The 21,275-nt window shown below is 44.0% G+C and overlaps 3 protein-coding genes across 5 annotated transcripts; 1 reads left to right on the top strand and 2 right to left on the bottom strand.

Annotated features, from left to right (window-relative positions):
- The first annotated feature begins 1,610 nt into the window (after nt 1-1,610).
- Nucleotides 1,611-8,697, top strand: ccdc92 (coiled-coil domain containing 92). 2 transcript variants are annotated; one of them, XM_040195274.2, is made up of 4 exons: nt 1,611-1,960; nt 4,924-5,097; nt 5,628-5,669; nt 6,879-8,697. In XM_040195274.2, the coding sequence occupies exons 2-4, from the start codon at nt 4,962-4,964 to the stop codon at nt 7,697-7,699; spliced, it is 999 nt and encodes a 332-aa protein (XP_040051208.1). In that variant the 5' UTR covers nt 1,611-1,960; nt 4,924-4,961; the 3' UTR covers nt 7,700-8,697. The 2 variants fall into 2 exon arrangements, with proteins under 2 accessions (XP_040051208.1, XP_040051207.1); XM_040195273.2 differs by having other exon boundaries at nt 1,958-2,305.
- Nucleotides 8,698-9,756: 1,059 nt separating this feature from the next.
- On the bottom strand, nt 9,757-13,397 carry chmp7 (charged multivesicular body protein 7). Of its 2 annotated transcripts, none has more exons than XM_040195270.2 (10): nt 12,491-13,397; nt 12,246-12,417; nt 11,819-12,004; nt 11,546-11,679; nt 11,224-11,272; nt 11,025-11,144; nt 10,832-10,930; nt 10,678-10,735; nt 10,361-10,594; nt 9,757-10,266 (listed from the first exon to the last, which is right to left on the bottom strand). In XM_040195270.2, exons 1-10 carry the CDS (start codon nt 12,751-12,753, stop codon nt 10,211-10,213), a joined length of 1,371 nt encoding a protein of 456 aa, XP_040051204.2. In that variant the 5' UTR covers nt 12,754-13,397; the 3' UTR covers nt 9,757-10,210. The 2 variants fall into 2 exon arrangements, with proteins under 2 accessions (XP_040051204.2, XP_040051205.2); XM_040195271.2 differs by having other exon boundaries at nt 10,466-10,594; nt 12,491-13,393.
- Nucleotides 13,398-13,509: 112 nt separating this feature from the next.
- Nucleotides 13,510-19,184, bottom strand: lgi3 (leucine-rich repeat LGI family, member 3). Its single transcript, XM_040195269.2, has 9 exons — nt 18,712-19,184; nt 17,955-18,026; nt 17,272-17,343; nt 16,272-16,343; nt 16,030-16,101; nt 15,752-15,921; nt 15,493-15,657; nt 15,314-15,404; nt 13,510-15,065 (listed from the first exon to the last, which is right to left on the bottom strand). The coding sequence occupies exons 1-9, from the start codon at nt 18,912-18,914 to the stop codon at nt 14,336-14,338; spliced, it is 1,647 nt and encodes a 548-aa protein (XP_040051203.1). The 5' UTR covers nt 18,915-19,184; the 3' UTR covers nt 13,510-14,335.
- Nucleotides 19,185-21,275: the final 2,091 nt, after the last annotated feature.

A 21,275-nucleotide genomic window follows, 5' to 3' on the forward strand; every position in this document is an offset into this window, starting at 1 on the left:
ACAACTCTACCAATAAGACACACTGTAGAAAGGTATGAATTGGTTTTATTTTCACCGATGTATGACTGATGCCCAGAAGTTTTAACAAAAGCATAATAGTCCACTCTTTTCCAGCAGTTTAACTGCACCCAGCACCCTCGCCCCTGCATATATGGCATTATTGGAACATTTTTGAGTACCTGGCTGTGTTTCACAAGAATGCATTTCCTCATTTTCTTCATAAAAAACGGATACCAATCTACAGACATACTAAACTTTAGACAAAAAAACAGCGGTTTATGAAGAAAGACAGGAAATACGTTTGCGCTTGACGACAAATCTCAGACACATTAATGAGGCCTGCCATATTATCAATCTGGTATTTTTATGCACCATCCCTATTCCTACCTCACGTTTGTAGGTCACCACATCAATCTCATCAATATATTTGAAATAATTGATAATGTCTTTATTCATTTTCAGTGTGTGTAGCCAAGAGCCTTCCTCTACTGTATAATGACAGCAAAGCTGAACCTTGAGCCTTGTTAAAGGAAAAGAACACCGCAGGTAGGAGGGAGGGTTTGGCCAGTTTGTATGGGAGACAGTTCCCAGCTGGCTCCTTCCCCAGCACCAGATCACCCATAGGCAAAGGCCAAAAAAACAACAATTTTAAGGTGGTTAAAGTCACAGCCGGTGTCCAAAGTCAATTGTGCCTGTTTTATTTGGCTGGTTTCTGGGTTTCTCTTGTTGAGCTACTTTCCTACCTGTTATGATATATGGAGATCTCCAGCAGCGAGTAAGTAAAACAAATCACCCAGGAGGCAGGGGTCTCTGTTGGATAATTATTTTCACCTCACTTTACTTGGGGTGAGGATAACTTACTTTCTCCTCGACCAATTGCTTTCTGCAGGCGGCTGGGACGTGTGCCAGAAACATTAAAAGTAAAGAAATGTGAAGAATTCAATTCCTATCACAAACGTGCCCAAACCGGGGAGAGATTAAAGGCTGCTTCCGGAAGATAATATTTCTGGATGTGGACAATAATTCCATTTATTCCATTTCTTTTTACAAATGAGCCTCTATCTTGTAAAATAAAAAAAGCAAACTGATGCCTTTGTTTTTGGTTTGTATCATTTTACGCGGTAGCTAGGTCGCTGGGGAATTTCCCTTGCCAGAAATAATTTAAGGGGACATTATGAGTCATGAAAAGGCTACTGTTGACCAAGTATTTTAATGGCAAATTATACAAAAGAAGAGTTGTGATCACACACCTTCACGCAAACAACACTGCAAGACTTGCTAGAATAACATTACAATTCAATACAGGGTGAAAGAATAGTAACATTTATCTTTTAAAAATTTAGTTTTAATTTTAGATGCTTATAATTCGGCAGAAGAATGCAGGAGGTGTCAAACAAATTTCTCTGCAAATATTATATATTGTACTGACGGTTGACATATCATACACATGTTGATCAGTATGTGCGGGTAAATGTCTAATTGTTTGAACATAATAGCAAAGTGTTATTCTAAGATCAGTTCAATGTTTGACGCTCCCCAACAATCTCTAATGACAAGAGACGTTCATTAATAAGTCATGAAACACCAAATTAACAAGACCAATTTTAACTAGATGAGAAAAGAGTAGCATGGGAGCGAGAGGTCACACTGTGCTGTGTAGCCATCTGCCATTGAAGGGCAACGCTCCCCTCTGCTGTCCATCAGCTGTGAGCTGTCCAACTGCTGCATCCATTTTCATTTGTTTTCCTATCGCAGTTTGGCACATGGTGGACATTACATGTGACACATCATCACACAGCTGACTGACGGCAGTAACGCCCTTTGCCTGCTCGGTCACTAGATGGCGTTGATGCATCACTAGTAACAGGTGACATATTCTGTTGCCATGGCGATGACGCCGGCAACTAAAAACCAGCACGTCGCCGACCGCCGCTGACTTCACCGTTTCATGTCGCATAAGGTCAGTAACATCTGCATCGAGGCTTAATTGTGTCGAACACTTTGAACTGACGTTTCTTATTCCAAATTGCTTAATGTTGAGTTGACGTGCTTAGAACTTGTGCGCGATTAAAGGCCTTTGGGCCCTGGTTTCCCATGATGCATCGCTTTATTTTGTCTAGTCGCTCGGGGAGATGATAGCGGACTGACGCGGCCGCCCTCCCCTCTCACCAAGGCGAGCCGCAGAAAGCATCCCCGACATGCCGCACAGGGCAGGACGCGCTTAGCCGCGGAAGGCTCGTCTGTTCTCCGACAATATACAACCTTTTACGCGATATTTCGACGCCCGCGTATTTTTAGCCATAAGGTAAGCTCTCTAGTGTATATTGTGTTGCTGTAGCCCCGGTAGCTTTGTCAGCTAATAGGCTAGCACATTTAAAGCCTCGCGTAACGTTACTTCCCCTCAACGGGGAAATTGTTTAATTGTTTAAAAAAGAGGCTTTAGATTTTCTATATTTTATATCACGCAGCCCGTTGCATGTGGAAGGCAATTTTCAAACTGCCATGCATCAAAGTTGGTTGACATCATACTGTAGCCCTTATAAAGGGGGTTGAAGTCTACGCTTCATCAAGAATATGGTGGAAACCAATATTTTATTGAGATGAATCCTGCTTGGTAGATTCATCGTGTGCCGAATTTCCAAGAACTCCACCACAGTGTCATCATCATTGTGTGTATTATTCGATTGTGTCATTTCCTGCTGTGTAAGGCAAGGTGCCATTTGGGTGGCCGATCGTAAAGGTAGTATGGCACGTACGACAGAGAAGGACATATATTGAGACTAGCTCGTCTTCGGTTTTGGAACCTGGACAGCTCCTCCCTGGACAGCTGCAGTACACAACATCTGCTGCAAGGACAGTCTCCGTGATGGCATATCCTACCTCACTGCATGAAGCAACAAGGGACGTGAAATACTTCGTTTACTGGCACCATTCGCCACTCCCAGCTTTTGTCTAATAACCCTAAAAGCTATGACCTGAACGATCGTAGCGTGTGTGCGCGTGTGTGTGCGTGTGTGTAGAAATGATCCTCCGGCAGCTCCCGCGGTTACACGAGCACCGCTCCGCTGTGGACTGTGGGTTCGGGGTGCTGTCCGCAATGCAGGTGCTGAAATTGAAAGTGTCCCTGTCGGATAAGACGTCACACGTGTCCTGCAGGCGTTGCTTTAGATGGTGATGCTGGTTAACCGTTAGTTGTTTTTGCTCATCACTTCTTGTGGCGTTATTGATGTTCCGTACGTTTGGATGTTAAAGTTTCCTTGAACATAAACGTGTTCTAGGAGTAGTTTGACATTCGGAAGCGCATTTTAGTATAAGCAAGAACATTAGAGGAAGAAAGTGTTGAGAAAAGCAATAGCTTCATGACAGGACGACTAGTGACTGCTAAGCTCTTGTTCATTCTAAAGAGTGTAGCTACTAGCTAATGTTTCATGCTGCTGCAGTTCATTGATTATTTATGTTCTCTGTATAAGGAAATAAGTGGTTTGTGTACCAGAAAAAGAAAGACATGGGAAGGGGATGGACAGGTCACACTGGTTTGACATTTATCTCTGTTACGGATTTACCACATACGTTGTTCCTTAACAAAGGAAAATCAACGTCATTGTCTCTCTAATTCACTTAAGTTCTTTACTCGTAGACGCCTTTCTACCAGTGCCCCCTCCGTGTCATGGCGTCAGCTTTGTTTTTAGGTGAGGTCATGTCTTTGCAAATCGAAAGCTATTCAAGCTATTCTAGGAAAGACTCGGGATGAGAGAAACGCTTGCAATGCCGGGTTTATCAGAACGCCACATTACTCATCAATAACGGATTATCTCCTCAGCTTTTATAGTGCATCATTGGTTCTATTTGTGATTAACAGTTTGTGTTCTGCTGATTATCCCATGCTTTCATTTCCTCTGTCAGCCATGCAACAAAGCCGTACAAATGACAATTTGAAACTGGGAAGTGTGTCCAGCGTGGTGTCATGGGATGTATTATTCATGTCAGAGAGCTGATGATGTAAGAGAAGCTTTAGGATGTTTTATTGAAGCACACTTAGATATGCAGGGAGAGGGGGAGAAAGGCTTTCTCCTGGCCCAAAAGGGTTGTTGGAGGGATCAATGTGCTCTCAACTCTCCGCCCAGTGCAGCTTTCTGGCAGATGATGTAGATGTTGGGACTGAGCGATTGTTTCTTACACTCTGCTTGGCATCCGGAGACAAGGACATCCAGCGAAGAGAGGACATGGAAGGTTGGCCTTCATGCCACACCCAGTGTCATTGTGTTCCACTTTGGGTTTTGCTTTTATTCTTTGTTGTTATTTACCATGTATGGATACCTGCTATCTATTGCATTCATTTACACCCAAAGTGAGGAGAAGATATTAGACATTTCTGTTTTGCCACTTTAATTCCGGTTTTAAAATGAACGTTAATGTTCTCAGTCGTGTGTTGTGCTGATAAAGAGTATTTCCACTGAATTACAATTTAAAGTATAGATTAGATTATCATATTTTAGATTAATGTTACCATTCAGATATATGATATTACACTGCTCACTTTCAATGTCAATACTTTCATGTCAGTAATTGATAATTACAGCAAGAAAAAGTGGAGTGTGCCTATTTATGGATCCAATAACCTTATCATTCTCTGCTACAGTCTGAACATAGCATTGACCCAGCTCTGATAATTCTTTATCAACTATTAATTATTTTTGCCGGCGTATACACCTGTTTTGCAAATTAATAAATGTGTATCCCCAATTCTAATACTTAAAGTATTAAAGTGTTCATCGAAAGCAGATCTAGGCAGAGTATCAAAGTTGGAGTACATCCATAAACCCAAATGTTTGAAGGCGAAGCGATGAGAGTCAATGGCATGTTTTCCAGAATGGATTGACTTTATCTTCTTTTTCTCTCCTTGTTTTTGTCCCCTGTGTCCAGAGGTTGCAATCCAGGCGTGTGTCCGAACATTATCAGCCATGGCATCAGCAAACGTTACACTGGAAAATCAGCTGCACAGTGCACAGAAAAACCTGCTGTTCCTCCAGCAGGATCACACCAACACATTGAAGGGGCTACACGCGGAAATTCGCAGATTGCAACAGCAATGCACAGGTGAGCACGAGCCACGGGTAGCCGCCGCATTCAAGAACGTCTTTGATAGGGGATCTCATGAGGTCGTATAGAACACTTAAAAAATAGCTAATTAAATCACAAGTTATCCATGAATTCAACGCTGAGGCAGATCAGATGTAAGTCCTGGATGGATGTTTAAGACTACGGGTCAATAATGTGCCGTGAGGCCGCTAATACACCTTTTAGAGATAATATGTTAACTTATCGGAAATGCACTCAAGTATCAGTGAGTACATGTTGCACTGTAGCAATGCGCAACCTGTATTAACAATTTTTCCAGTAATAGATATACTCTTCCACAAAGGGAGGATAGAAAGATACAGACACAATATGCTTTGGCCCTGTTTGCCGTATCCTTGTCACTAAATCTCACTAATCTGGTTAAAGGAATGCTTTTGCATATGGAAACCGCTGACACATCTTCCCTAAACATGCTAACTACTGTGTGTAGGAAGGATGTCGACTGAGCGCTGTCCTTTTACAACCTGAGCCTCTCTTTTCCTTTGCAGATCTGACATATGAGCTCACAGTGAGAAGCTCTGATCCCTCAGGTAAGCCTCTGTCGCACTGTACAGCGCACACACACGTCTGTTTTACTGTTTAACCATTGGTTGTTGCACTGTAATCGACTAGATTGATGACTAACAAGTTGATTTAATTCCTCAAAATCTAGCTGCTTCAGTTTTGTATTATAAATAACTGATTTTAAATTGTAAAACTGCCCAACAATGAGGCTATACATCTGTGATTTATGCTGAAATTGAGATCTCTGTCAGTGCACAGGTCAGTGTTCAGGGAGCTCTGCCTGTTTCCCGGTAACAAAGTTCCACCCAGAAAGCTTTGCAATGTGGTATTCCCTGCTGTTCATTCCAGCCTCCACTGCCCAACGACCCCCCCCCAACGTTACCATGACCATGACATGGATTCACCCTCAGCTCCTCTGTCTTCATACTGACAGCTGAGCAGTCAGCGAGGCCTCCAGCAGGCTGCATACAGTTTCACATATTATGATGCTACTGAACAGGAAGCATTCTCACCAGGATCACTATTTGTTGCTTGCTTTTCACAATGCTTGCCTGGATCTGAGCAATATCGCCAGGGCCTCCAGTTAGAGCCGCTATCATGTTTGCGTGGGACATCTCGGCGATTGGAGTGCAGGAAATGAGATTATCTGTCACTGTGCTAATGCACAGCCGGCAACCTGCTTAGTGCAGCAGGCCTCAGCTGTTTCAACTGGGTTGAAAATGTACCCTCCTCCCCCATCCCCGACCTTCATCTATCAGTCTATTTGATAGGAGAATGGATGTTGAAAAGAAAGAAGAAAGAAATGTAAACTGTAAATTGAATCCCAGCACATTTTGATGCACTGTAAACATACATAGTGTATACATAATGCAGCAGTAGTCTGTTATGCTATGTATAAACATGGCTGTACAGGCTGTGACTGGGTGGGCCGCGGCTGTGTGGTGGCACAGTGATGGAGGTCAGAGAAGAGCACTGCCCTTGCCGTACACCACACGTGTAATGTGAGACTGAGCGCTCGGCCCACTGCAGATTAGTCTCCATAGGATCATACTGCCTCTGTCAGCTGGCAGACAGTCCATAGTCAGTGTCTGCTCTTGATGTACTAATCATTGATGAGATTATGTCTGGTCTCGCTTTCTATATTCACGTTTTTCTACTTTTGTTTTAGTGTACATGTTTGCAACTGTGCATAGCTATCAGCTCTGCTTTAACATTGTTTCGTTGTGTGTGTTCAGGCAGCAGCGAAGTCCGCTGCAGGGAGCTGCAAAGGAGGTGTGAGGAGCTCGAGACCCAGCTCAAGAAGAAGGAGGAGGAGAACACAGAGCTGCTCAGGGACCTCGAGCAGAAGAACGCCATGATCTCCGTCCTCGAGAACACCATCAAGGAGCGAGAGAAGAAGTACTTGGAGGAGCTAAAGATGAAGAGCCACAAGCTGGCTGTTTTGTCCGGGGAGTTGGAGCAGAGAGCGAGCACCATCGCTTACCTAACCGCACAGCTTCACGCCACCAAGAAGAAGCTGCTGGCCGGCAGTTCGTCCGAGGCCAGCCCCAACGTCAGTCCAGTCACCTCATACAAACCCACGCCTCCACCCGCCAAGGACCGGCAGCCTGAAACCCCGCGGCGACGCATGAAGAAGAGCCTTTCCCAGCCACTTCACCCGGAGTTGACTGAGGTGTATCGGCTCGGCCCCGACGGTAGGCGATTGGTTCTGCGGGAGACGGTGGACGCCATGCCCGACCCGACGCCCTTCCTGCAGGCCGGGAGAGAGTCTCCCGAACCGCAGGTGGTGCGAGAACGGCCCGCCGTCATCCCTCCCATCGCCTCCGAGCGCTCCTCTGTCGCTGCCCTGGGTGCGACGGCCAGCCCCCGGCACAGCCCCCGGCACAGCCCCGCTCGGGACCGCCAGCACAGGGCTCACGTGGGCGTGGCTCACCGCATTCCACACGGCACCGCCCCCCTGGCCCCGCCGCAGGCGGAGCTGGAGACGCTGGCTGTCGACCAGGTCAACGAGGGCAAAGTTGTGCGGAAGCGCTCGGGAACCGACAGAACAGTTTAACACTGCAATGCTAACGTGCGCGCACACACACATACACACACACACACATCTAGTCTTAACACACTGAATGAGCGGGAGGGAGCCTGAAACCACTGTGTAGCCTGCTTTTTGCGCAACACTGCAATATGAAAAATGTAAAGAAATTTTAATTTTGTTCATGGTATTCGATAAAGACTTTCTTAATATGCATTAGAAAATGAGTACTATAAAGCATGCCAAATGTTTCTTATTTGCAACCAATGAGCTCTAGTATGATACACAGCTTGACTTTTGCTTAGACTCTCTCTTCATTCTGTGTAATGTGATGCATACAACGAATTCTCAGCCAAATATCTGCATCAGTGCCTCCTCGACCGGATCAACCATACACAAGCTGTGTTGTGTATTCGTGGCTCATAGTTACCTTTACATATCTCTATCTGCTCCCTCGTCTCAACTACAGTCTGGACGTACCAATAAACTGCTGCATAGGATAGAACTGAAATACTCAAACTAATACTCCCCGAATGTCTTTTATCTGTGATAGCAGTATAATAACATTACTGTATGTACGAGCTGCATAATGTGCAATTGAGATTTGCCGGTGAAGGGTGATAAAGCTGTCATTTTGATTTCATGTGTAAATGTAAAGGATGAAAGGTGAACGTGTATTTGGGTGTGTATGAGCGAGAGAGTGTTTTTCAGAGGGAGACACTGAAGGCCATTGATAGACGTTTTGGCTTAAACAATATCCACTGACGTTATTTGTGATACCAAGGCATTTTTTTGTGATATTATTAACTGTACTTTGTAAAGGCGATACATTTTAATAAATTCTTTTTTTTTATGTATTGTTCAATAGAGAACACAAAAACACCTCAGATATTGACCGTAGTCACTGCACCACCAACATGACAGTAATTATAATCACTTAATAACCTGCTTTTCACACAAATATCACTTGTTCTTGAAGTATACAAATGAATCTATACAATAAAGCAATGCTTTTTTTTGCTTTGGTTACTTGTTTCTGTTTGTACAGATGGATAAGAAATACATGGATAATACTGTTTTACGTGTTTAGAGAAGTGTTTGGTCCATTACAAGCCTTGATAACCACGTCAATTCAAATAGTCCACTGGAGAAATGAAAGCCATTTTTCCATTTTATTTCTCCAGCAAATTGTTCACAGGTAATTAACCGTTCAACAGTCTGTGAAATTTTCCATTTCAATATCAGTAGCCCAATATCACAATTAACTAATTTGCTTGAAGAGAGTTTACATCCTGCCCCTCTTGTGGAAAACTAACACTAAAGAATGTTAGGGGAAAAAGGAAGAAAAAACATGCACAGCAATTGAGGACTCAAGCAGTTCATTGTCTGAGCCATTAAAACACATCAGTGTGAGTGACAGTGTCTCCTAGTGGCCAAGTTACTGTACATCCTTGCATTGTAAAACATGCATTGGCACAGCTTTTTAGTTATTTTGAGTAAGGAAATGGTCATTTTGTCAAGTATATCCCCATGACCAAATGAATGAATGAATAGTGACTAATTATAAAAAGGTGTGTGTTTGTTACGGCCAATGAGATTATCCAGAGGTTTGACAAGTTTCTGTACACCAGGAAAAACAAAACGTAAAATTTGATTCGTCTAGTTTAATGATCAAAACAGACTCAAGAATGGTTTTGAGCACAACTGATTTTAGGCTAGAGAAGCCCCCCAAAAGTGCTTGAGTTCCTGAGATACTCCTACCAGAATCTAAAGTACACAATTTCCAAAAGGATGAGTTAATATTGACAGCAGACATGCGAGGGTAATTATGCAGGTTAATCAGAAGCTCCCACGTACTAGTTTATTGCTTTTTAATGAATTAGCATGATATGAATATTATGTTATTGGTGAAAACTGTAGTTAAAAAAGGCTTACAATATGGTTTGTCTCAAAAATGCAATTTCTTTGAAAGAAGTCACATTACACTGTTATTAATATATACATATTGCGTGACTCCTGGAATAAAGCTTTCATTTTAGGTCCGCCTCAAACTTTGTGACTGAAGTAAATACAAACAAGACCAGTGATTAAAATACACTTTATATGGGAAACGTATTTTGCTTAAACTCACTTCACTTCACTTCATATGCTCCAGTGAGACTAAATATACTTTATTGATTAATTGATTGATCTTTACTTTCAAAATGTACATTTCAAAAGGCCACTTATTGACAGTCCTGTACAGTGCATTAAAGGATATTTAAAGACATCAATAAACACACACAACAAATATACTCACTCTCATACTTGTCAATAATACACCAAAAAGAAGAGCATTAACTTTGCCGGCATTAACTTTTGACTTGAGATCTTTGAGATCTTGATGGCAGAAATAAATACTTTCAAGTTGAAAAGCATTTTAGTTTAGGAAAGAAAAAAAGATATATTTTGAGTTTTAACGTAGTACTTTCTGTCTCAAGAGATACAGTTAGATATGGTGATGCAGGGCTTTGAACTTTCCCCAGTTTGCCTGTGCCGTCACTGTGCAGGCTCACATCTCTTGGCTGGCGATGTCATTTTCTTCTGCTGAAAGCCTGGACAGAAAGTTGACCATTTGTTACCAAACCACATATATCACAGTCCATTAGAGTAAAAGTGAAGAAAATCAACAAAAAAAAAAGTGCCAACCTAAATCTGTAAGGGTTAACTGATTTAACTCTTCCTCCAGCTGCTCGGCGGTAATATCCAGGGGTCTGCAAGGTACCGCAGGCAGAGAACTGAGCACGTCAGTACCTGCGGGGCTCGGCTCCCCGGGGATTCGCAGGCCACCTGTCGGAACTTGGGGATAACTTGAGACGGAATCCGGTTTTGACTCGTCCAGCAAAGACTTCAGTTCCTCCTCCAACTCATCCATGTCTTCATCTACAAAACACATGTGACAAGCTGAGACTTTCTTTGGTATTCACATATAAACCATGTACTTAAGATCTAACAGTATGCCATACCTGCGCCGGTCACGCCACTGGATAGAGTTTGGTTCACCTCATCTTGAGTGTCACATAACTGGTTCCATCATAGGAAAGATACATTAAGATGTTAAACTGCAAGATTTAATTAAAATGATGCATACAATTAGCTATGTTTGATCATCTTCTGTACCTCCTGTATTTGATCCACAAGACTCTCAGCACGTTCCACAGTCACATCCTTGAGAGAAAGTCTCAGAGCCGACACTCCGGCCTGATACGCTTGCATAACCTACAGACATGACAAGTACACACTTACAATACTTAAAACACACTTGGTTATAGATACCTGCACAGAAAGGCAGCCGATCTCACTCTGGCCTTACCATCTTATCGGTCTGCGACTGGGCTATTCTGTCCAGGATTCCCCGGATTGACTCCAGTTTGGCAAACAAGCCGTCTGCTCTCTTTTCCACCCTTTTGCAGCCCTTTAAACTCCTCAGCGCCTGTGGGATACACAGTGAATATTACCATTGAAACCAGTGCTACGGTGCATTTTTGTTCCAGTGAAACGTTATTATGTACCTGTGATTTCTTTCCTTCCCGGAGATGTGTCCTCGCTTCCTCTTTGCACCTGCACTTAGATGATGCAAAGCTTTAGCAATAACCGTAAGAATGCATGACTTTCAGAGCAAATGTAAAGCAATATTTCTGACTACTTAGACCAATCCCTGAAAAAAAAGACAGCTAAGTATCAAGTCGCACATTTAATGCTGGTTATTTAAAAAACTTCATGACTACATTACAAATGTTTTCTAAAATAAAACTACCATCTTTTTTGACATCGAGCAATTACGATCAACACTGGTTCTGTTTCTACTTTAAGCTCATATTTGAGTAGATGTACTTGTCAGCCTCAACGCCCAGCTTCTCCACCCGCTCTCCCAGCAGCTTTTCACTGCGCTGCAGCTGGTAGATGCCCATGTCCACATCGCTGAGTGGAGAAACATTATTTTGACCAGCTTGACAAAACTTGACAATCTGAAAAGGCGACACACAGAGACTGTTGCAAATTCTAACAATAAACCAGCAACCAGAATATATCTGTTATCAGGCTTTGTAGTGAACGATAACTGGCCAGTCGAACAGCGAGAGTCTTTATGAATGAGACTTTGTTTACCTTCTCACCATCGTGCAACGAAACCGTCACCTGCTTGTCCCTCTGCAGCTGCAGGAGGACCATGCACAGGGTGCTCTCGTCGGCACACACGTCAGAGGACAGCGTGCAAAGCTCCTGAAACGACAGAACGGAGCGGCCCGCAAGTCCACTGCTCCTGTACACCTTGAGTAGCTCTGACGCTTTCTCCTGGAAAATAAATAAATAACTAGCAGCCGCCACAATAACATTTAATGTCCAACATGAAGATTAGTAAAGTGTTCAGTGGGGTTGCAAGATGACACCTTCAAATAAGATAATCAATGCATTGCATCAAAATGCTGAGGGGAGGAATTAAAGGTAAATAAGGCACAACATTTGAAGAATGATGCCTCAGGTGATGCTAATATCGCAGACTGGGTCTTAACAGGAAACACAGAGTTAAACAAACCTTCACTAGCTCAATGACAACGAAGGACGCATCCACAGGCACCCGCTGGCTTCCCAGCAGAGTGGAGAAGGTCCATTTCAGAGGTTTCACCAGCAGCAGTCCAACACCCCAGTACAGCCAGCCACAGTCCACGTTGGCGGCAAAATCGGACTCCCTCTGGATCTTTCCACATCTGGCAGAGGTGAGAACAGAGGCGATGAGAGCGGATTGAGCCACGGAGCCGTGGCTGACACGGGGACGGTTACCTGGCCATGGACCGGATGACGGTCGCTAAGCCCAGCGGGGATCGCTCTTTCCTCCTGAAGGTCTTGTTCAGCTCCTGCAGACTGACACACACCGAGCCTCGGTCCCTGCAGCCCTTAACGATCAGAGCCGTCCAGAAGTCCATCTTGCTGTCCCAGTCCGTCGTGTTGACGTCGCGGTTCTCGTTGAAGTCCGAGAACATAAAATTCATCCGCTCGTCGTCGTCCCATTCGGCCGGCAGGGAAGCGCCCGTGGCGTCAGACATTAGCGGCACCGAGACTTTAGCTCAACGTTTACTTTCGACGCTAACGTGTTAGCTGACGTTTAGCAAGCCGAGACAACGCTGCGTTAGCTCAATAACATCCGCTACCTGCCCGGTTTCGTAGCAGAATAATTAATAAAAAGCTTCAATGTGGTCTGAGTTCCAATGTCCACTGTTAGAGGGAAATGTTGACATTAGCTCACGTGTAGCTACCAGCCATCGAAGCGAACCCTTACGCCAGCATGATGCGTTTATATTTAGCTAGGACGAGCTAAGGTGCTAAAGTTCATATGTCAACAATATTCGGTTGCGAGTTTTATAAGTCAGAGGTGCGCGTCAAAGCGGTGCCAATAAGAAATGCTATTACTCCACCCACGCAGACGCCCCAAGCAACAAAACAAGCGCACCCATAATTCTGCTCAAGATCATCACATTTTGGGCACTTCAGGCGCATCGCTGAAGCGGATGAGATCTTCCTCCCAGCTCAACCCTCGACTCTCGGCAAAATTATCCAGATAATTAACAGCTTACACAGTTTTATATGGTACCAATTATTTAAGCTAACTTGTACTGCAATACAAGAGAAACTACTGGTGGCCGCTAAAGTTGTGTTATCACGGAATAAGGGAAGCAAACTCTAAACACATAAACACATAAAACGGCAACAGTATCTTTTATGGTCTTTAAACTGAATTTAAACTGAACCCTTTCCATGCACATTGCAACCATCAAGTAGTCTATTAAGAAAAGGGGACGTTATTAGAACTTTTTTACAACTTTAATATACATTCTCAAACATTTCTCAAATTGTTTATTTTTTATAATCGTCAAATTTGCAATAGTGTCCCAAAATGTTCTCTCATTTACCACATGCCCAAATAATCGCACCATTGTTAAGTGGTCATTTTGGATAAAAGCTTGTTAAAGAATACATTCTAAAGAGCAGTAGCAGGAGTCCCATGATTAGTTTGCTCATGCCTCTGATCATATGTTTTATTGCAGACAAACATTAAATCCCCGAAAAATCAATAGCTGGTATATAAATGTTGATATAATCAAGGATTTAAAATGTTGCAATGGTATTGCTTGTTTTACATACTTCTATCATATATATTGTACCGTGTCATGCAAAATGCTACACAGATGCACTACACTGTGTAAATTACAAAACCATCATTGTTTTACGGTAATTTACAATATTCAGTGTCGTCTTGTGAATGAATCTCTTGATGTACATGCATATCATTTTCACACATTAGTAAAATGCAGCATACAATATAATATTCTTTGAAAAATAATTTGCCTTGATTAATGTTTCGCAGAACACGAGCAAATATGCGGCAGTGACACAATCCTTATGTTGGCATGTTACTGATATTGCATGTTATCACATTATTTCATTCAGATGTTAAGGGATGGCGCATCAAAATAGATTAATCACCTAATCAGTTGACTCGCACTAAAACGTCAAGTGACACATCAGAACTTAAGTTACATGGCTTTAACATTTTGCAGTCTTTCCTTTATTTGGCACGTAGTTGTTAAATGCTTAGATTTACCTCCCTTTGCTCTGGCTGGAGCATCTCTATATGGCACTTAGATCCAGCAGCAGGTGCTGGTAGGCCAGCGTGTTTCCTTTGAAGCTAGCAGCCAGCATTATGTCCTTGTTGTCTACGGACACCAAGCTGAACGCTCGCGGGGCCCTCATGTTGAGCTCCTGGAAGGGCTGAAAGCGCTGAGTGAGGTCGTCCCACAGGTAGACCCTGGAGAAGGAGAAATCGCTTCCGAGAATCAGGTACTGGCGGAGGCCCACCGTGAAAGGATACACTGCCATTGAGCCCCGAGAGGGAAGAGTCTGGATCTCTATGAAGCGCTGCCCTTCCCAGCGGAGGACCTTCGAGTCACCTATGAAGCGCGTGAGGCAGAGGTAAAGAACTTTCCTCACCCAAAAGTGCTTAACCATCTGCACATCTGCGAGCTCTGTGATCTGGGAGAAGAAAGCGAACTGCTTCTGTCCTCGGTTCCACTGGTAAACCACCGGCGCCTGAGAGGCGCTGGAGAGGATGAGGTGAGGCTTTCCCCCAACGTCGAGGAACTCCACGTGCGTGTCGCGGTGCCACGGATGAAGGGATTGGTGGGTATAGAAACCGTTGCTGTTCCAGCGATAAATGCTGGTGGAACCTGCCTTGGAGCTGTCCGCTACGACAAAGTACCACTCTTCATCCAGCTGGAAGGTCTCCACGAAGTTGGGCTTCCTCACGCGAGTGGTGTCAATGTCTTGGATCTTCACAAAGCGCTGCGGGTCCTCCTCCCACCTGCGACAGCGAAAGGGTCGTCATCGTATTCCTACTGCTTTCACAGATGAGGTCATATTTTGGGAAACACGCTTATTTGCTTTCTTGTTAAGAGTCAGGTGAGCACATTGGCACCACTCACGCCTCTACTGACTACATTGGACTATATCTGCGTAAAAGGTGGCAACTTTTCCCTTTAAGGTTGTTTTCTTTTTAATATGCTGGAGAAATTCAACAGTCGACCTGGAAGATTAGATCGCACGCCTTACTTGTAGATGTGAGAGCCGCCAAAGAGTTGAGCAACAACCATGTAGAGACTGTTGTCTATCACCACTGGTTTGCAGTACACAGCGGAGCGAGCTGCATGAGATGTACACAAAAAAAATAGAAAAGCCATCAGGATTTTTTTTTTTTTTTTAAAGGTGAAATATTTGCGTTTTCAACTTACAAGTAATGTTATGAAACATCCTGAAGATCATCTCCACATGATCCCATACATACAAGGTGCAGAACCCTGAATCTGGCTGAGCAAAGGCCACAAACTGATCCTCATTGAACTCATACGCCTCCACAGACACAGAGTGGAAGGGGAAGGTTTCGTAAACCGCAAAATCTATGGGAAGACAAAACGGAATTACAATACTTCTGAGAGACAAGGAGTCATGCCATGACGTCACCTAAAGGCTCGGCAGAGCGACGGCGCAAACCTGCGCTGATGCAGTTGAAGTCCCGCGGCGTGAGGTCGTGGATTCGCCGTCCCTGGAATTCAAAAGGACTGGCACAGTAGATAGCAGGAACAGAAGTGTTGGTCTTCTCCATCCAGTCGACAAGCCATTTGATTTTACAGTCGCAGCGGAAATTGTTCCCCCGCAGGTCTCTGAGTAACGGGCAGGTAACAGAGACGGTTGAGGGCTGAAAGTGTGTCTATCTCGATGCACACAGTGCTACGAAGACACTGTTTCTATTTCGGCGAAGGCACGCTTACAAATCGGTGAGAATGTCGAGATGCTTGAAGAGATCTCTTGGCAGCTGCTGCAGGTTGTTGTTTGAGAGAGATCTGAGAAAAAAAAGAGAAAAACACAGCCTGTTGTATGTAAATGCTAAATAAACTGTCTACCTTTTGAAGTTTCTTTATAGGGTATATTTTAGCCACGTCCGATAGTCCATTGTGCAAACCGACATTCGGTAACAGGGTTTTGTATCCTAACAGCTCAACGCAATACTCACAGATGAGTCAGGGACTTGAGTCCTCTGAGGGTGTACTTTGACAGGGCCTGGATGTCGTTATTCTCAATGAACCTGAGGAGAGAACAAACCCCTCACAGGTCACACAGGGAGCACAGATTCAGCCTGTGTTATATGACGTCATGCTTGTTAGGAAACAGGGTCGTGTTGTCATTGCAGAGTACAAAAGGAATTTGACCGTTAGCTGCAATGATGTCATTGAAATGATTGTTCTCTGTCATCCGGGAAAATACGGATGTACACATTTTTTATTTTCGATTTAATACTTCCGACTAATACAATTGGCGTATACATTGCATTAAAAACCTTAAAAGAATAACTGTTGTTTGATGGCAAAAGATCATTATGCCTTCAATTACTGTGATAAAAATAAATGTAGGCAAAAAAGGTCTGCGTGTCAGCACCATTTGATCCCGTCCTGTCTACGCTTTGTCTGTTGCTGGACGCGGACATACAGCGCGTGCAGAGGTGGCTGGATTTGAAAGCGTGACTTTATTAGTATTCATAGCGGGTGGTGCTGGCATTGGCAGTGATGCAGAAAGACCTGATGGCTGGGCTGCATCCAAAGCCACACGGCAAGCGTCACTGAGAGCCGCATGCTGCAAGCCATCAGCTAACTGAAGCCCATCAATTCACAGAGTGGCGTGTTCAGCTTTATCAATTTTACTTTTGGCATCCTTTGCAATACTGCAGTCCGATCCTGAAATCTTAATGTGCTGCGTTGAGGTTAAATCTGTCTGCTTTCCGGAATGATATGGCTAGCTAGACCGATTGCAATGAAACATTCACTAAGTAAACAATCTAGAACAGAAAGGGAGGAGTGCAAAACTGAAAATGTTCACTCACTTTGCCAAACAGTTACGCGTAGTGTAAAACTAGTAAAAACGTAAAAAAAATTGTCGCTACAAAACTATTTGTATCAATATTTAAAAAGAATCTGATGGACCAAATCACAGCAAATTAAAAATTGTGAGACACTTACAGGTACTGCAGGTGAGAAAGGCCAGCAAAGGCATCATCAGCAATCATGGTGAATGTGTTGGAGTTCAAGAGCCTGCAGAGAGGAAACAATTACAATCAAGTCATGTAGATAGATGGTACATGTTCAACTGAAGTGAGACAAATAAACTTGACACATTCATATCTGAAAATCGTCATTTATATTTGTCTTTGGGTCAATTCAGAGGCCCAGTATGAATGCATTCATAACAACAGTTATAGTATCTGCCACATTGAACATTCGCACTATATAAAGCTAATTTAGTGTTAACACATAAATACTTTGAGATCACACAAACGTGCACGGACGCGACCACACACTCATGATTGCATCTGAGTGGATAAACGACCCTTTGTCCGGGCAGAGCAGAACTGAAGGGAGTCAGTGGTTGGCAATGCCACTGATACAGAGCCACTTTACTCGTGTTACTGCTTTGTCAACACTGTATTCGATAAGCATTCGATTCTCGTAGCTGAAGTCACTGCCATTGTCACTGCAAAACAAAAGCTGTCTGCGAGCACCACAGTGCCGGCTGTGTTAAAGCACGCGTGACATTAAGTGTTGTGATTTCATTTTCCAGCGTGAAGCTCACTGGTGGATGTGAGTAATGGGCCTATGGCGTTTAACGGTGGGGAAAGTGCTCTGTTGTGGGTCGGGACACTCACAGGAACTGCAGTAGATGAAGGTGCGAGAAAGCTCCCTCCGGGATTGTAGTGAAGGCCGCGTTGACCATCGTCCTGTTCAGACAAACATCATCATCATCATCATCACCACCACCACCAGACGCGTAGGAGGAGTCATGTGTTTCATGGAGGACAATGTTGTCCTACATAGACTGTGTATCTATTTTTTATTTATGTCTTTCCTTTCAGTTTAAGTATGTGTATATACCAATAAATATATCTTCGCAATCTTCACATCTTCGTTATTGCAAAAGGAGGACACCAGCCTGTCACATGGAAAAGGACTCTGTAACCTTCTAGGAAAATATGAGAAGGAGAGCATTTCCATTTTATAACATGCGCTCCATTTATTGAATGTATTTCTGAACTCTCTTTAAGGTTAGATCTGTCGGAGGAGAAGCAGGTCTCCTGCAGAGAAATAGGGAATCTATTGTTAGTTACTCTCTGGAGCATGACAGCATTCTACAGCTGTGCTCCCATAGCGATGTGCAGGAATAAGGAACAGTAAAGGGACATTATCCTTATCATTATTTCATGGTGATACAGTTAGGTATGAATATATTTTGTAATGCAAAGAGCCCAGCTACAGTAGCTACATGTAGCTATATTCACTTTTAGTTATTTAAAAGGCAAGTAGTGATTCCCACATAATTACGTAACGGAGGGTGACACCAGTCAGGTACCCACCTCTAGCAGCCCACACAATGCCCACATTGAAGATTGAAAGCTACAGACTCACAGAGAAATGATTCCGGGTGGGAAGCTCTTGGGGATGGCCTTGGTGTCCACACAGAAGGCACTGTCTTTGGTGCAGGAGCAGGTCGCAGGACATTTGGGGATCTTTGGGGCTCTCCTGGCATTTGATTCCCCCGGCAGGCAGAGAAACAGACACAAGAACAACAGGCATATCAGCCCCGTCCATCTCTGTCCGAGCTCGGGCATCTTCGGGCAGGAGGAAAGGGAAGCTGTATGGATCAACGTCTTGAAGTTTCTCCTCAGCGGCTTGTTGAGAGGCGATCCGATAACGCCGCTCCGATACCGCTCAGCACAGAGTTGAGCATGAGAATGAGAGGATGGGTAAGAGAGGAAGGGAGGGAGGAGGGAAAGTGGGTGAGGTGGGAGGAGGTGGGGCGGGGGGGACTCTGCAGCTTCCTTGGATCTGTGTAAGCTTTCTCTCTCAGGAGCTGCTGCCAGAGTTCATACTGCAGGAATGACGAGCTAGGCTGCTTTCTCCGCACTAGGGCTTGTAGGACGCGCAGCTGACAATGAATTATTTACTCCTGCACACACAGAAAAAAAAAAACATAGAACAGCAGCACCAGGGAGGGAGAAAAGGGGTGGAACGGAGAGAGGGGTGAGGAGGTTGGGTCATTCCTGTCGGAATATTATACCATATCTTATCAGGTGTGAAGTTGTGTCGAGCTGCTGCAGTCGTGAGAGTAGACAAAGAGGCATCAGGGATGCAGGGGATGCCTATGTGTGTGTGCGTGCACACACTGTGTGTCAGTGGCTGCATGCGTGGGTGGTTGGGTGCATTCTGACAGCTTTAAAATAGCAACCAGTGATGAGATGCTCTCAAAACAGGAAGGTGCCCACCAAGAAACACTTGATGCAGCAAACAATGCAACAAAACGCCCCATTGCTGTTGCAGAACAATTGCTAGATTGGGGATTGTACCATTTGTGTTTTAAAGCCACTACGTCAGATGACAGCAGCATAAACACATTTAACCCTGTGAGGACCAAATCCTCCTTTTTCTGGCTGGCCTGTTTTGATTTTGACTTATTTTACAAAAGGGACAACAGAACCCGTTGACTTTGTACATCTTGTCTTGAAGAAAAAATAACGTTTGTATTTTATAGGGATGTATGTATTTTTCCAACTGGGGGCCTTAAAGAGTTGTTCCAGTGATAAAGTTCAGCACTTCTAATGGGTTGGGGGACAAAAATAAGCACTTAAAGAAGCAGATGCTGAGGCTTTTTTTCGTAGTATGGATCAAACTCCCCTGTGTCCTAATATTCCCATGATGCAACTCAACAGCGTCATGGCACTCGCTGCCTGGTACGCTCACATCTTTCAAACTTCTGCCCCCAGTATGCAACATGAGCCTCCCATCTCATCATTTTACCGGATGAGTCACAGTGACACGTACATCACGTAAAATCAGTACTGGTTGAATATGGTTTTAGGAAAATAAAAGTCATATTTTTTGCTTTTGCTTTACTTTAATTAGTTTTTGATTAACTAACTACAACTATATGATGTGTATAATGTCTAACTGTATAATGTGTTGATGGCTCGAATGCCATTTCACGACTCTCAAAATTCTTTACCCTGTGGTTCTGACTCGCGCCACCGGGGGGCGCTGCTGGCCACGCAATAAAGTGGCTCCCGGGCGGGTGACCGTGCAGAGGGGCCGAATGGCTGCTGGCAGAGCTGCGTTTCAGTGCCAGGCGTCACCGGCCGTCCCTCACAACCACCCCGTTGTCACAAGCAAAGAGACCCAGCAGCACGCTGTCCGGCCGGGTCACTGCACACTGGTCCGAACCCACACCGGCAGGACGGATGTATCACGTGGTGTTAAATATCACATACAAAGCTGCAGTTGTTTCTTACTTATTCTAAAGCAGATTATAATGATTTCAGATAACATACGACAAAATACAACCTGTCAGGTAATTGATTTAGTTTGACCGTTTTCTTTCTTTCTTCCTTTCTTTCAGTCATGGCCTTTACAACTGTAAGCAACGGAATTAAATAAAAAGCATTATCTTGAAGGATGAAAAGCTCAGAATGTCGTCAGTGGCTTAGATATTTTATTTGACTTAATGGGAGCGTTTGATGGTTATCCGTAAAAATAATTTAGCGTCTTTGAACATAAATGTGTCCATCCTCTAAAACAGGACGGCCTCGTTTTACATCTCCACATGGGAATCAGTACAGCAGCTATTCGTATGCTCTATTTTCTTTTATACGTTTGCATGCATCTTGGTTATTATGGCATGAGGAGAAGTTAATGCCTGAGCTGAACTCCACCCAATGCAAACCTCCGGTGTGAACCGACATAATTGCAGGGCCCCGGACGCGGCGTGAAACAGCAGCTGTGAACCGCGACACGTCCCATGTGAGGCAGAGGAATCTGAAATGCTGCTGAGATTAAGCCACCCAATCCTCCCTGTACGAGTACACTTAACTAAATCACAGGTTTCAGCTCTAAACGCTGTTTTGGAAGCTTTGCCGTTAGCAGCTCTTTCGGATCGACTTGTTTTCGTGTCTTCTTTTCAAACTAATGAAAATAAGTTC

The sequence above is a fragment of the Gasterosteus aculeatus genome, chromosome 13, assembly GCF_964276395.1.
Source record: "Gasterosteus aculeatus chromosome 13, fGasAcu3.hap1.1, whole genome shotgun sequence".
NCBI classification, from domain to species: Eukaryota; Metazoa; Chordata; class Actinopteri; order Perciformes; family Gasterosteidae; genus Gasterosteus; species Gasterosteus aculeatus.

Excerpts from the sequence above, each read along its gene's own strand:
- ccdc92 (XM_040195274.2), top strand. The coding sequence starts at position 4,962 with ATGGCATCAGCAAACGTTACACTGGAAAATCAGCTGCACAGTGCACAG. Across the intron at positions 5,098-5,627 it reads ATTGCAACAGCAATGCACAG|ATCTGACATATGAGCTCACA; the intron begins GTGAGCACGAGC and ends TTTCCTTTGCAG. Across the intron at positions 5,670-6,878 it reads GAGAAGCTCTGATCCCTCAG|GCAGCAGCGAAGTCCGCTGC; the intron begins GTAAGCCTCTGT and ends GTGTGTGTTCAG.
- chmp7 (XM_040195270.2), bottom strand. The coding sequence starts at position 12,753 with ATGTCTGACGCCACGGGCGCTTCCCTGCCGGCCGAATGGGACGACGAC. Across the intron at positions 12,005-12,245 it reads TTGTCATTGAGCTAGTGAAG|GAGAAAGCGTCAGAGCTACT; the intron begins GTTTGTTTAACT and ends TTTATTTTCCAG. Across the intron at positions 10,931-11,024 it reads AGTCGCAGACCGATAAGATG|GTTATGCAAGCGTATCAGGC; the intron begins GTAAGGCCAGAG and ends TCATGTCTGTAG.
- lgi3 (XM_040195269.2), bottom strand. The coding sequence starts at position 18,914 with ATGCCCGAGCTCGGACAGAGATGGACGGGGCTGATATGCCTGTTGTTC. Across the intron at positions 17,344-17,954 it reads CTTCATCTACTGCAGTTCCT|GCTCTTGAACTCCAACACAT; the intron begins GTGAGTGTCCCG and ends TCCTCTCTGCAG. Across the intron at positions 15,658-15,751 it reads CTTCAACTGCATCAGCGCAG|ATTTTGCGGTTTACGAAACC; the intron begins GTTTGCGCCGTC and ends GTCTTCCCATAG.